Source organism: Puma concolor, chromosome A2 (genome assembly GCF_028749965.1).
Source record: "Puma concolor isolate L17-30 chromosome A2, mPumCon1.1.hap2, whole genome shotgun sequence".
NCBI classification, from domain to species: domain Eukaryota; kingdom Metazoa; phylum Chordata; class Mammalia; order Carnivora; family Felidae; genus Puma; species Puma concolor.
Window position 1 is genome coordinate 30,401,870 of NC_141668.1, and position 14,884 is coordinate 30,416,753.

General features: G+C 37.2%; 1 protein-coding gene across 5 annotated transcripts in view; it reads right to left on the reverse strand.

Annotated features, from left to right (window-relative positions):
* PTPRZ1 (protein tyrosine phosphatase receptor type Z1) overlaps positions 1 to 14,884 on the reverse strand; it is a 186,676-nt gene that overhangs the window by 120,996 nt on the left and 50,796 nt on the right. For 4 of the 5 annotated variants that reach the window (XM_086691458.1, XM_086691447.1, XM_086691432.1 and 1 more), the window contains exon 2: positions 9,051 to 9,116. The exons of the other annotated variant lie outside the window; for it this stretch is intronic. In XM_086691458.1, coding sequence (XP_086547584.1) covers positions 9,051 to 9,116 — 66 coding nt within the window. The remainder of the gene's footprint in view (positions 1 to 9,050; positions 9,117 to 14,884) is intronic. 5 annotated transcript variants of the gene reach the window in all.

A 14,884-nucleotide genomic window follows, 5' to 3' on the forward strand; every position in this document is an offset into this window, starting at 1 on the left:
AAATTAGGAAAGACAAATAGACATTAAAAATAAGAAACAATTCAGGGCACCCGGGCGGTTCAGTCAGTTGGGCGTCCAACTGTTGATTTCGGCTCCGGTCATGATTTCATGGTTCATGGGTTCCAGCCCTGCACTGGGCTCTGACAGTGTGTAACCCACTTGGGATTCTCTCTCTCCCTTTCTACCTCTGCCATTACCCGACTCGTGCTCACTCTTTCTCAAAATAAATAAATAAACTTAAAAAATAAATAAAAGACAATTCTTACTGAATATCAGGAAGAGACTTCTCCCCCTCCTTTCCTTAGAGCATTAACTTTAGAAAATATCACCGTAAGAAGTACTTTAGCCTCTCCTTGAAATATACATAAATTCTTCCGAAAACTTGGTAAGTCTTTGTCAGCTTTATGATCTGGGAATGTCTTTCTCAAAAATCTGGGAGCCATATTTGATGAAGTGTAAAGGTCCAGGAAGATAACACCTCTATGCTTAATTTCTATGGGAAGGTAGGAGCCTAATTTTGGTGGATGCCTGGTTCCAAGTTGCAAAGCTACCTCCTATCATAGGGATATGAGGTTTACTTTTCCTCCTGAGACAGCCAATAATAAACTAACACATGTAGTCACTCCAATTACCAGATAAAATCAGGACGAACTACATGTGACCAAACTTGCTATCAAGTCTTTACTTGAAGACTAGTCATTGATTGTCTTGAAAACATGAATGTAATGGGTTGTATCTGCTTGGCTATATAAGGGGATGAGATGCCTTTTTGTTTCTGCAACCTCCTAGTAGACTGTCTTGATGTGTATCACATTCTGGTTTAATGCTTATTCAATAATAAAACTGTTTTCTTTCTCTACTATCTTTATAAAAAGGATTTCTGGGTTGGGAGATTTTGTTTTTAATTATATTTCCCCAACAGGGGACATTAATAGCAGTTATATCTGGAAGATGAAATCCCACCTATCTAAAATATATATTTATTTAAATTAAATTTAAATATTTGTGTATTTATACAAATATATTTATAAATATAAGTATTTTTAAATATATTTGTTATATTTACATTGTGTGTGTGTGTGTGTGTGTGTGTAGTTTAGAGAGAGATTGCAAGAGGGGTAGAGAGAGAGAGAGAGAGAGAGAGAGAATCTTAAGCAGACTCCATGCTCAGCTCAGAGCCCAGAGCCTGGGCTCTATCCCCAGACCCTGGAATCATGACCTGAGCTGAAATCAAAAGTTGAATGCTCAACCAACTGAGCCACACAGTTGTACTTTAAATATTTATGTATAAGTCAATGTATATTTATATATAAAAATTACATATATATGCTATTTTCTTAATTGATCATGTATTACTTCATAATGAGAAATAAATGCAGTGGTTTTCATTTTGGGGGAAAATACCAAGGATACTCATTAAGGTAATGGCTCAGATTTCTACACTTCATAGATCTCATCATGGGGGGAAACTGATCAGAAAGGCATCTAGAGTCAAATCACACTTGGTGTCCTCAGCCTGGGTAAGGTCTCCTCTTTATCCCATTTGTCAAAAAGAGTTATTCTGTTAAATTAGAGAACCCAACAGCATCCCCTAAGGGAATAAAGTTTAGCCCGTATAGACAAGATTCTGATTTTAAGTCCAAAGTTGCCGCTCCTTGTCTAGACCACCAATCACCACCCTGGCCATGGTGGCTGCTTGACTGAATTGGATGCCTGGTCTACCACACTGCCTGCCTTGGAACCCCTGGGGTTTTCCTCTTCTCATTTCTTGCTCTTTGTGAAGGAGCCCCGCAATGGAGTTGCATGGGCTCTTTGTTTCCAGCCTGCAGGCATTTAAGAAGCAGGGAGGCTCTGGGTAGGGAGTGGCCCAGCAAAGCAGCCAGGAGCATCACGGGGAACCCGGAATCTGCTCTCACTGATACTGCTCTGCACCCAGCTTCTGCTGCCAGGTTTCTTTTCAGTCACAATTGCTTCTCAGGGGCTTCCTATTGCCTCTTTTTAGGTTCTGGCTTCCATTTGGCCCACCTTCCCTAGGTTATCAGACACTGTTTTGAACCCTAACTCTACATTGGTTTCAAGTTCCCTTCCCTTTTCATGGAATCTTAGGCTTATACAGTTTGAGGAATGAATCTGAATAGCTGTTAAAAGTGTCTCAGAATTGGGGTGCCAGAGTGGCTCAGTCGGTTGAGCATCCAGCTCTGGCTCAGGTCATGATCTCACAGTTCGTGGGTTCAAGTTCCGTGTCAGGCTCTGCCCTGACAGCTCAGAGCCTGGAGCCTGCTTTGGATTCTGTGTCTCCCTCTCTCTGCCCTTTTTCCCACTTGTGCTTTCTGTCTCTCTCAAAAATAAACAAACATTTAAGAAAAAAAAATGTCCCAGAATATTCTGTAACAGTTAAGAAGTTCCTTGCACAGTCCACAACACTTTGCAGGTTGGCGTGTCAGAGGCCACAAAGGACCTCTAAAATTCTCTGCATTTCAGCCAGGAGAAGTCCCAGCCCTGGCCTCGTTCCGGGGTCTCTTACTTGAACAAAACACAGTGCATGGTTAAAGCAGAAACTTGGTATTCATAGGTAGCAAGAAAGAGAGACAGCCATACAGACACATATATATACTCAATGGAAAAGGAAATAAAATCAGTGAGTTCTAAACATATCTGAATAGATTTCAAAATAATTTCTGTAATTCTGTGCTTCAGTCATAAAGATATAGTTCATTTAATATAAAATCCTTCTGAGTATATGAAATGAGTCATTTACATATTTTTTATCTTTTTGTTCTTTGAAAATCCTTGGTTTAAACAGTTGGAATTACCACAGACAAAAAAATAGGAAACTAAGTAAGTCTTGCACTTTGCCTTTACTGATTCATAAAATAGGAGGATGACATAGGTCAAGTTAAAATACTTGTAATGGTATTTTGCCTAAAAGTTGAAAACATTTAAGTGAACTTTGTGTGACAGCACAAACTATAATCTCAGATTTTTTTTTTTAAATTTTTTTCAACGTTTTTTATTTATTTTTGGGACAGAGAGAGAGAGCATGAACGGGGGAGGGGCAGAGAGAGAGGGAGACACAGAATCGGAAACAGGCTCCAGGCTCCGAGCCATCAGCCCAGAGCCTGACGCGGGGCTCGAACTCACGGACCGTGAGATCGTGACCTGGCTGAAGCCGGACGCTTAACCGACTGCGCCACCCAGGCGCCCCTCAGATTTTTTTAAATAACGATGTAATACTCTCTCTCTTTTTAAAATATTTTTTAAGTTTTTTTTTTTTTTTTCGGAGAGAGAGAGTATGAGCAGGAGTGGGGCAGAGAGAGAGGGGGAGAGAGAAAATCCCACACAGACTCCATGCTGTCAGTGCAGAGCACGATGCAGGGCTCGAACCCATGAACCGTGAGATCATGACCTGAGCCAAAATCAAGAGTCAGATGCTTAACAGACTGAGCCACCTAGGCACCCCAATACTCTCTTTCAAGACTCTAGACACTGTTAGCAGGGAGCAGTTATGAGTCTGCACCACAGAATCTATGCAATTTCAACTGCAGTCACTAGGGAATACTCATTAGTATACGGTTGTACTATTAGATAAATTTAGCAATGATTATTTCATTGTGACACTATTCTGCATCCATGTCTATTTTTTCAATTGTATACTAAGTGATAGTTGCATATAAATTAATTCTGAATTTTAGATCATTTAACTGAACTCTATTAATTTTTTGGAGTGAGGAATACTCTACTTACACATTTAGTATAGGGAAAGTTTGCCTAGCATATAAATCTTACACTTTTAAAAATATGCAGATGATAGGAAACACCTGTCTGTAACACACAATCAAGCCAATCAACTCCGAAATCCTCTTGTGACATTATCAGATACGCCCAGACTTGTTTAATCTGTTTAGGTTCAAGTTAAGACACTGTCAAATCATCATCACTTGGATTTGTAGTATACTTGCTCAGAGAGATTTCCTATGACAATGGGAAACATGTATTCGATCTATGTACAATTAAGCATGACATTATTAAAAACTTTTTACTGGTAAGAAAACTGAAATACAGAGCGGTGAAGCAACCTGACCTGTCTACCTGTCAGTGATGTCCAGAAAGCCTGATGCTACGATTGGATGTCTGTGACACCCTCTGCCTCAACTCAGCCAAGCAGAGACCCTACATTCTGACTGTTGAAAACACAAGACTGTGGTTCTTGTCCAGACACCCTTCCCTTCTTAGCTAAAACTAAAATAAGTTGAAGACGTTGATTTCAACAAAGTTATATGTATAAAAAAAAAGCACAATCCAAACAGTACACACTAAGATGTGAAAGTCTCCTGGCTCCTATGGCCTTCCATAGTCCCATTCCTCAAGGGTCACCATGGATGTGTCTCTTTCCAGACCTTCTATTCGTGTATAAACATATAATTTTTTATAGAAATACTATAATGCTATGCATGGAGTTCTGGAACTTGCTTTTTCATTCCTAAGTTGGAAATGAGACATGAACAGTCTGTTTAATATAAGAAGTGATGAAACAAAAAAGAAAATATAGTATGTTAAAAAGATATTTCAGAGTCTAGAAGTAAAGAACGGCCTGGACGAGCCAGAAATCAGCCGCTACTCTACACGGATTCAAATTTCCCTTCAGGTTACATTTGGCCTACTTTCGTCTAGGTTAAGAGAAGAAAATGCTAAAACCCTACTATGTCTAAAAATAAATGCCAAACATCTAACCACATTATACACCACCTTATATTATGGCTCTTTTGTTTTCCATAAGTAGTATCTTCTAGTCTACATATTTCTTGGAATGGAAATGCTATTTAGACAGAATATTATATTTAAGGAAACAACAAATTCAGTGTTTAAAGCCTCTTTCACTGTGGTGTATTCAGCCAAGTGTCTAATAGTGACTCTTGTGTGGCCTTTCTTGCTTTTATCCAATGCAACTCGTCAGCTAAAGCTTTAAAGGTGTCTAGGTTTAAGAACACTTGAGATGTATCAATATAAAATTTTCAATTTCAAGTTCCTTTAAAGTAAGATAAAAGGAAACAACAGAATATTCTTTAAAGTCCAGGAAATAAAGATTATATTTCAATTGTGACTACTTCTAAGAATGAAATCCATCCATTTCTGGTGATCTTACTGCTTCAAGTTGCAAAGGTCTAAGAACACAAACAGAAGGAAAATGTGTTTTCTTTGAGAATAGCTGACACACAATATTTCCTTAGTCAGGTGTATAACATAGTGATCCCACGACTATATACATTACGCTATGCTCACCACAAGTGTGTAGCTACCATCTGTCACCGTGTAACGCTATTACAAATCGTTGATTGTATTCCCCACGCTGCATCTTTCAACCCTGTGACTTATTCATCCATAACTGGAAGCCTGTTTCTCCCACTCCCCTTCCCCATTTTGCCCATCTTCCTACCCCTCTCCTCTCTGGCAACCACTAGTTTGTTCACAAACAGAAGCAAAATCTTAACACCTCATGTAATTGAGGGCCGTGTGTTCATGATATCAAAAGAAAAAAGAAAACCAAATGACTCATTTATTTTCACTGAACTCTCTTTTTTTTAGGCATTGTCATAGAAAACTTGAGGTTAATAGAAAAAAAGGAAATTCATTTTCTGAAATCCTTAAATACAGCCACTATGGAAAGAAGAAGATTTTAGTGCTGACATTCCCAGATTTACCATTCACTCTTTTATAGCACAGTGGCAAACAAACCTTGCTCACCTTCTTATAATAACTTTAAAAATGGGATTGTCGGCTGTATTTACCAACCCTGTCATTTCCCAGCATAATTATAGCATACATCCTGAATGGAAAAGTTGTTTTTAATCTATGTAAAAAAAACGCAACTGCAAGAGGACTACCTTCTCCTCCCCTCCCACCCTCTATTTCTCTACCCATCTGATAGCCAACAGGGATTTGTATTGTGTCTTCACATAATTGTGTAATCCTTCATAAACAACCTTAGCTGTAATGATTCCATTTTGATAATGTTTGATACTTGCCGTATGGCAATTTTTAAATGGCTTACAGTAAAGCTAGGCACTCTCTTACTGGCATGTTACAATTTTCTTAGTAATTTTTACTAATAGAATTCTATATGTACAAATGTTCAAGGGCAAGTCCTTCCTTCTGAGATTGCACCTAACCTGACAAATTTAAGTGACAAAACAGATGGAACAGAAACATATAAGCTGTTATGAACAAAACTAGGACCAAAATGTAGTCAGAACCAATTTACTCAGGCCATTCATAAGATTAGTTAAATTTAAGAATCTTAAAACTAACTTATACTGAAATTTTACACAGTATGGTTTTTCAGATTCCAGGTAGAATAATAAGGATAGAAAGGGAAAACACTACCAAGTTTCAACTACTTGTATTTAAAATAAAAAGACATAATAAACTTTACGGTGAAAAATCTACATTTTAAATGCTTGGCTTCAGTGTGCTCTACTTGGGAGAGACATGTTCTTTTGGATAATGACTTTCATTTGTTTTTGTTTTCGTTGTGACACCCCAAGAATTCATAGAGCATAATTAATCCACACTCAGTTTGAGCTAAGCAGTTGTAAAATGTCCTCATCTACAGCTCTTTCTAGTCTCTTTCTAGGATCTTCAAATATTCTAGGAACAGATAGTTTTTCAAACCAATGAGAAGCACCAATGCAAGTAGAGCAATCCATTCTTTAAAACTCTAATTAAAGTTTATACCCTCACCTCAACTCTGGAATATCCCCTCTTGAGACCTATCATCCTCCTCCATTCCCCACCATCCCCCAAGCAAATAACACTACTTAAGGAGTCCACCTGTTCGATCCTTTAGGAACAAAAGCCAATAGGACTTAAGTTATAGGTAGGATAATGACCTTGATTATAAATCAAAAAATTGTGCATTGTTTATGCATAGACCCATCAATGAAATCCTGGCTGCTCTATAAGCACCATGTCTATACACAATTAGCCTGTTAAAATGAAGCGCTTCCTCCTGAGGTAATAGGACATGCCCAGTAACATCTGCCTAAACCCACTGGTAAAACTGCTGTCTTCTTTTGACCTGGTGAGGCACATCCAGCTGCTCAAAGACCCTGGGCTGCTGAAAAATGCCCACCATTACCACTCCATACAGAGGCCCTTGCCTGGGTGAGAACTGTAACCCCCTTGCTTTCCAGGCTGTCGGTCCTCCATTTTCTAATTCCAGGTTTGGGGAGAATGGAGGATGCCCAGATAGTGACCCCAGCAAATAATTTCCAAGAGAACCAGAGAGCTGCCCATTGTGATGCCCTCTTCCATGGCTATGGAAGTACCCCAAGCATTTATAATCTTAACTAACATGTTTTGTATAATAGAAGGGGGGCAAAAATCAGTTGTAACTTTTATAAAGTACTAGGATTTTGATTTTGTAGAAAAAGAAATACAAAATGGGTTACAGGTGTCAGATACAAGGTTGCAAAGTGTATATAATGTGAATATATATTATATTTACATAACTGTTATTTATATTATATATAAAAATATATGAAATTTACCACTTCAGGGGTAATCAAACAGAACAAATTAAAAAAAGTGTCATTTTTAACCTATCAAATAGTGAAGATTTTCAAAATGACAATCATTAAACCCTGGGTACTATTAGCAGGGTTATCACTTACACTACAAATAGTGTAATCTTTCTGGAATGCAATTAAACCATAGTATCAAGAGTGTTGACAGCATTTATTTTTTTCTGCTTAGCAATTGCCTATCAAGAATTCTCTATTAAAGAAATGATAAAAAGAAAATGTATGAAAAGTACAAATGATACAAACTATCCGTCTATTCATCCATTTGTCATTGTTTATAGTAGCTTAAATATCCAAAAATAATAGATCGTCAAAAATATAATAACATTTATATATAACGGAATGTTAGGTATACATTAAGTACCATGATCATTAGGAATCATCACTGAAATGAAGAAATGTTCAAAAATAATTTCTAGAGTACATTGGATGTATAATTCTAAGTATAAAATACACAAAAATAATATAATAAAAACTGGTCTGAAAGGAATGTACCTTTTTTTTTTTTAAGTGAATATCCCTGGAGTGAATAAAGACTGATTTTTATATTCTTTTTTTGGTGCTTTAACGTATTTGCTAAATTTTCCACAGTGAAAGCAGGAATAAAAAAAGAAAAGAAATGCATGCCTATCTAGTAAATCCATTGTGCTGCTGCCCTTCATCTATAAAATAATGTCCAAGTTGGCTAGGCTCACATTAAAGTCCTTGTAATGCTATCACATCTTATCACCCAATCGTATTTCTAAAGATTGTGCAATTCAAACACCCAGTTCTGTCTCAGATGGTCACCAGGCCTGTCGTGGGCCATCTAGATTCTACTCAGGCTCTTGTCGTCAGGCCTAGAACTTCTCTCCTCTAGAGTTTCTGGTCATAACTCATGATTGTAACCATTTTAAGCCAACTTCAGATATTCATGATGGTCTAAACCAAGCCTGGCAATCATACAAAATTCATTTTAGACCCTGATTCCAACTCATTCAGCACAATAATTTAGAAGGAAGCCCCTTCTGAGAGCAAGAATCCCATCAATATTTATTAAATGAATGAAAACAATCACTACTGTAATCATAATAGCAATGGCAACTAACATTTATTGAGAGCTTTGTATTTATAAAGAGGCACTGTGTCAACTTCATTGATTTTATTTAATGCTCTGAACAATCCTCCATTTCACAGATGAAAAAAACTGAGCCTCAGGTAGGTTATGTATGTTTCCCAAGGAAGTATGTAACTGGTGTAGACTTGGGATTCAAATCCAGCTGTGTCTGATACCAATATGCTCTACGCTACCAAATTTTCTACCAGAAGGTCTACAAGAAATCATTTTGCCTATGATACATTTTTATTAATTAATCCATGAAGCTAAGTAAAAATGATGTGTTGAATTACAAAGTTTTCTTTTACATATGAAAACAGATACAAAAACAACAGAATTTTCTGTTGAATCTCATTACATAATGAAATGTTTACCTGTATAGGACCAGCCAATCTCTTCAACAAGTTTCCTTTGTTGTCTGTAGTATCCATAAGCCCAATCTACAACCAAGAAAAATCAGTTGATCAATGTGTAGAAAAATATGTGGTCCAAATGAAAATATATCAGATGCCCACATCTTTTATCCCATAGATGGTCCTCAATTAATCCTTCCCATGGCACCTTCCCAATGATTCCTCTCAATTCTGACCTCCATAATTATAGTCTCTGTTGTTCCTGTTCTAGTAGTTAGTATAAATTTTAGGGGGCACATTTAAAAAATGCTGAAGTTCAGGCAGCAACAAAGCAAACATTCTGGGTAAAGTAGGAGCAACCTAGAGGTGTTCATCCCAAAGAAAGATGGATCAGAGAGAATAGTTTGTCCTATCTCCAAATTTTTCTTACTATTCCCTTAGTCTAATATCTAAGATCCTGTTGATTAGAGATACTTTCAGGTTTACAAACCAAGTCTGGTCCATCAATGCATCTGGGAGACCCAGAGGTTATCATGTTTTCAAAATTTGCTTCCTTTCTGCCAAAAAATGAAATTAGCTGCCTTGAGTAAATGAGAATTTAAATGTATGTATGTTGGCTGGAAAAAAGGCTGTGTTTGACCCTGTCCATGACTTTGTCTCTTGGAAAAACCTAGATGCCCGAGTGAGGTAATACAGTAGGAAGTTTAGGCATCATAAAAGTGGATGCCTCATGACTCAGAGAGAGTAATTATAGATCAAGAACATGTGGCAAGAGGTATAGAAAAGAAAATGGGTGGAAGCCAAGGTGTCACTCTGCATAATTCATAATTTTGCCAGGAGCCATGCTTGCACTCAAAAAAAAATATATATGCTATATATATATGCACACATACCATACATATAGGTATGCTATAATCTTTCTCACCATTTGGGAAAAGAACTCTATTTCTTCTTTTTCTTGCTACACAGTTGTTTTCTCTTTATTGACAATTCTCAATTTCAGGAATGCAAATATATAAGGGCACTGAAGAAATTATTTTCCTCTTGTCCATGTTATATACTCTCTGATTAATACACCATGGTAATTAATAACTACTTAGACTAGTTCATAAAAGGTAAAAATCAGGTTTGCTATCAGAAATACATATTCTGAATCTATAGATAATTCAAAACCCAAACTTACTTTTTTTTTTTTTTTAATTTTTTTTTCAACGTTTATTTATTTTTGGGACAGAGAGAGACAGAGCATGAACGGGGGAGGGGCAGAGAGAGAAGGAGACACAGAATCGGAAACAGGCTCCAGGCTCCGAGCCATCAGCCCAGAGCCTGACGCGGGGCTCGAACTCACGGACCGCGAGATCGTGACCTGGCTGAAGTCGGACGCTTAACCGACTGCGCCACCCAGGCGCCCCAAAACCCAAACTTACTTTTAAGAAATAAGGGTTTTGTATTTGTTTTAAAACTTCTATTGTTCATAAACATAGGTAAATATTCTATTGGCCACATAGCACATTTCAGCACATATTTATTTTTATAGCAGCTATATTGAAGTATAACTTATACATCACACAATGCACCCATTGTATACAATTTTGTGGTTTTCAGTGTATTCAGAGTTGTGCAACCATCACCACGATTTTAGAACATCTTCATCATCCCCATTAGAACCTCTATAACCTTCGGCTGACACCCCCAATTCCACCCTCGTATCCCACAGGTCTAGGCAACCACTATCTAATTTGTTTCTATGGATTTAGATATTCTAGACATTTCATATAAACAAAACCACACAATACAGCCTTTTGTGACTGGCTTCTTTTTGTGTGTTTGTTTGTTTATTTATTTCAGACGGAGGAGGGGCAGGGGGCAGAGAGAGAGAGGTGGCATGGCGGGGGCAGGGGGGTGGTCATGGAATGTCAATCAGGCTCCACACTCAGCGCAGAGAGAGCCCAATGCGGGGCTCATTCCAGGAACCTGGGATCACGCATGACCTGAGCCGCAATCAAGAGTCGGTGGCTCAACAGACAGAACGACCCAGGCACCCTGTGACTAGCTTCTTAAATTTAGCATAATTAATGTTCTCAAGGTTCATCCGTGTTGTAGCATTTATCAGTACTTCATTCTTTCTTATTGCCTAATAGTGTACTCCATCGTGTGGTGACCCAGATGGCCTTAAAGTTCCCTTCAGCTTGATTAAACTTTGGACAGGCTTCTTCCTGACTCTAGGCCCCGATCCTAATTTTCTTAGAGCATTTAGTTTAGAAAACTTTGTAACTGTAAATTCCTTCTCTGCCTCTTTGAGATGTAAATCTTTTTTTAATAGCCACATGCCAATTTTACAACCAAGAATGTACTACTCAAGGACATGGAACCATCTCTTTTGTTTTTTGTTTTTTTTTTTTTGTTTTTTTTGTTTTTTTTAGTTTTGAAAGAAAAGAGTGAAGGAGGGGCAGAGAGAGAGAGAGAGAGGAGAGAGGATCCCAAACTGGCTCTGCATTGTCAGGGCAGAGATCCATCTCATGAACGGTGAGATCATGACCTGAGCCAAAATCAAGATGCTAACCAACTGAGCCACAAAGGCGCCCTGGGAACCATCTCTCTGAAAGGAAATAGGGTCTTATCACCCAGTTTCTATGAAAGGGTAGGAGCTTAACTTTGGTGAGGTGCCTTGCTCCAAGGTGCAAAAACTACCTCCTGTCATGAAGATAGGAGTTTATTTTTCCTTTGGATAAAGCCAACTGGCAAGCAAAATGGCTTATGGCTTCCTGCTAATATCCTGCTCTGCTGTTCCACTGGGGGCTCAACATCAGCCATTAAAAAACCTTTTCCCTTCTATTTCATCAAGTTGGGTTCTGACTTGGTTCTGGCCTCTCTCTCCACTGCAAGAGCCTTGACTAAAGTCTCCCTTACTTGTTTAACTTTGTCCTGTAAAATTTTTGTTTTGACAATGGATATACCCCATTTTATTTATCCATTCATCAACTGAAGGATACTTGGGTTGTTTATTCTTTTTGGCCATTATAAGTAGAAGTATTAATATTCATGCATATGTTTGTTTTACCACTTAAAAAGTAAATATTAGGTTCATAATTTATTTTTCAAATACAGTTGTCCAATAAAATTGTAGTCATTTAAGGTTAAGTTCTGAGAACAAGTGTTTCTTCATGATCAAGGGATACATACAGTTAGATGTTAGAATGGGCCTCAGAGATCATTTGACTGAGACTTTAACAGTTTACAAAAGAAATAATAATTCCTGGAGATAAGGTACTTTATTCACAAAAAAATGTAAATGATTTGCACAGGTGGTAAGTGGCAAAAATGGAAACAATAATGCATGGCTCCTGTCTCCTACTCCAGAAACTTCCCCAATATCAAGGGTCCCAAGCAATCTTGAGTTATTGGTTACTCTCTTAAGGTGTTTTGCCCGAAAAAGACCCCTATAGAATGTATGCTTTCAAGAGGAACAGAATAAAACAGTAGTCTAGAAATTAACCTGAAGAAATTATTTGGACAGATAAATTATAGAGAATTGATTATACCAGATTTGACCTGGCAATCAGTTAAATTTTTTCCTCTGAAATTTTACACTGGCCATAAGGGAAAGATGTATTGTCATTTATTACATGTTTCAAATATAAATATTTTAAAAATAAGACATTTTTGACATATGAATGCATTTTTAAGATTTCAAAAAATCAAAACCTACATTTAACCAGTAATCCATTGAAATAAATAAAACAGTAAGTGTTTGTTTTAATGATTCAGTCTAAAAGATGACAGCAAAATATCAGCAGATTTTAGCTTTCCTTGTAGGGCTTTATCACCACACAATGAGCATTTGTCCTTCGTTTTTAATTACTTACATTAAGAAAGCTTTATTCAATACAGGATTCCCAGGTGTTGGTAGCTCTCTTCAGTTCCTTTATGTATTGTTCCCCTAATTGTTACTTCAAACAATCCGTTACACATTCATATGCTAATTACATAGTCCTTGGGCGTGAGAGAGTACCCCACGTTTAAAATTCTGCTTAGAGGTCTGATAGATGAGATGTGATAGCTTCAATGAACAAGAAAAAAGAAGCTAGGTTCACTTTTTTGTTGTTGTATTATATACTTTGAAGACCAGTAAATCCTATATGAAATGAATCTATCAAAATGCTTACACATTTTTAAATAAATTAAAATCATGAAATATAGAATGTTTTTTTATATTTATGTGAATTTCAGTTTCTTTCATTTTTACATTTTGTTTCTTTCAATTTAAAAGTATTTGCCAGGTCTGTATTGGCATGAGTGTTTTGTAGTGAAAAAACTAAGAAAGAAATTTCAGGAATGAATTGTACGTGCAATATAGAAGAAAATATATATTACTAAATTTTTAAGGCTACTCTATTTGTTCTGAAAAAATATTCTTCATAAAGTGGACTTTTACCCTGATACCAAAATTAGGGGAAATTTCAGGCAACCTGAAATGTTTGTTTCAACATATTCCATCTTTACCTATGTTGAGCACCTAAAGATATGTAAATATGTAAACGTGTGTGTGTGTGTGTGTGTGTGTGTGTGTGTGTGTGTGTGTTATTTTTCCTTACATTCGGATGATGAAAATGAAAGTCTACCAGATGGAAGATACAGATTAACTTAGCATTTTGTTGTTGTTGTTCAAGTATATTTTTTTTTAAACAAGAACAAAAAATCTGGGTGTTCGTTTCCTACTAAAAATATTATAAATATTTTGAGTTATAAAAATGCCTCTGAGTTTGCCCTTACCCTAAAGAAAGTCTCTGCTTCATGTTGATTAATAATTTCACCTGCATCCTACTATATAATCTAGCAGCAGCACTCTGACCACACACACACACACACACACACACACACACACACACACACACACACACACTTTAATGCTATAAAGTGACCAAACATATGACAGGGAGAAGAAATAGACTGGTTCTCTGAAAAAGAAGCTTCAGGTAGAAAATAATCACAGATAATGTTTGAAGACTAGGATTCTAAAACCAGATTTCTCAAAGCAGACTTTCCCAGGGTAAATGATACTTGCATATTTCACCAAAGAACTTCAGCAGAGGAGAAAAGGGAGTTAGCTGATGACAGAAATCTGGAAAGGCAGGGAAGAAGGAACAGAATTAGAGATGAATTTTTAAAGCCCTTGAGTATCACCTTGGCAATGAAAGACTTGGGGAGAAAGATCAGAAATGTTCCAAGTGGAGGAAAAACATGTGCACCAAGAAGTGGCAAATTGTGGTACCAAAGGTTTGAAATGCCACTTGGGCTCTCCTGTGACCTGCATATAGGACACTGGGGACTTATTCTTGGTCACAGATCACCATGATACAAGGCTCACATCAATTTTCACACTTTTTGTTCTCATCCCACTGTCTCCTCTTACCTCAATTTCTTTTGCAAAATGAAAGGAGATGGTCTGTTGAATTGATCAAAAAGTACTGCATATATTTAGTATATATTTTAAATGTTAAAGAAGAATATTAAATAAGTAGATAAATAAATTGAAGTGAAAGAGGCTGGGGGTAGGCAGGTGAAGAAAGGTAAGTAGCTGGTGGCCACTTGCAGAAGGACTTGGAAACCCCTAGGGACAACCTAGTGTCGTCAGAGCAGTAATCATCCACTACACCCTTTGGCTGTCAGACACGCAGAAGACTGAAGTGGCAGGGGGCAAACGAGTTGATAGTTACAGCAGGCATAGCCATTTCTTATTGAAAATAAAGTAATAAAAGACCTCTCTCAGAGAACAAACAAATTAAATCAGAAATATGAGTTCTTGTAAGCAGAGAATCAGCTTTTGACTGAAGAACACCTGTGAGCACATCACC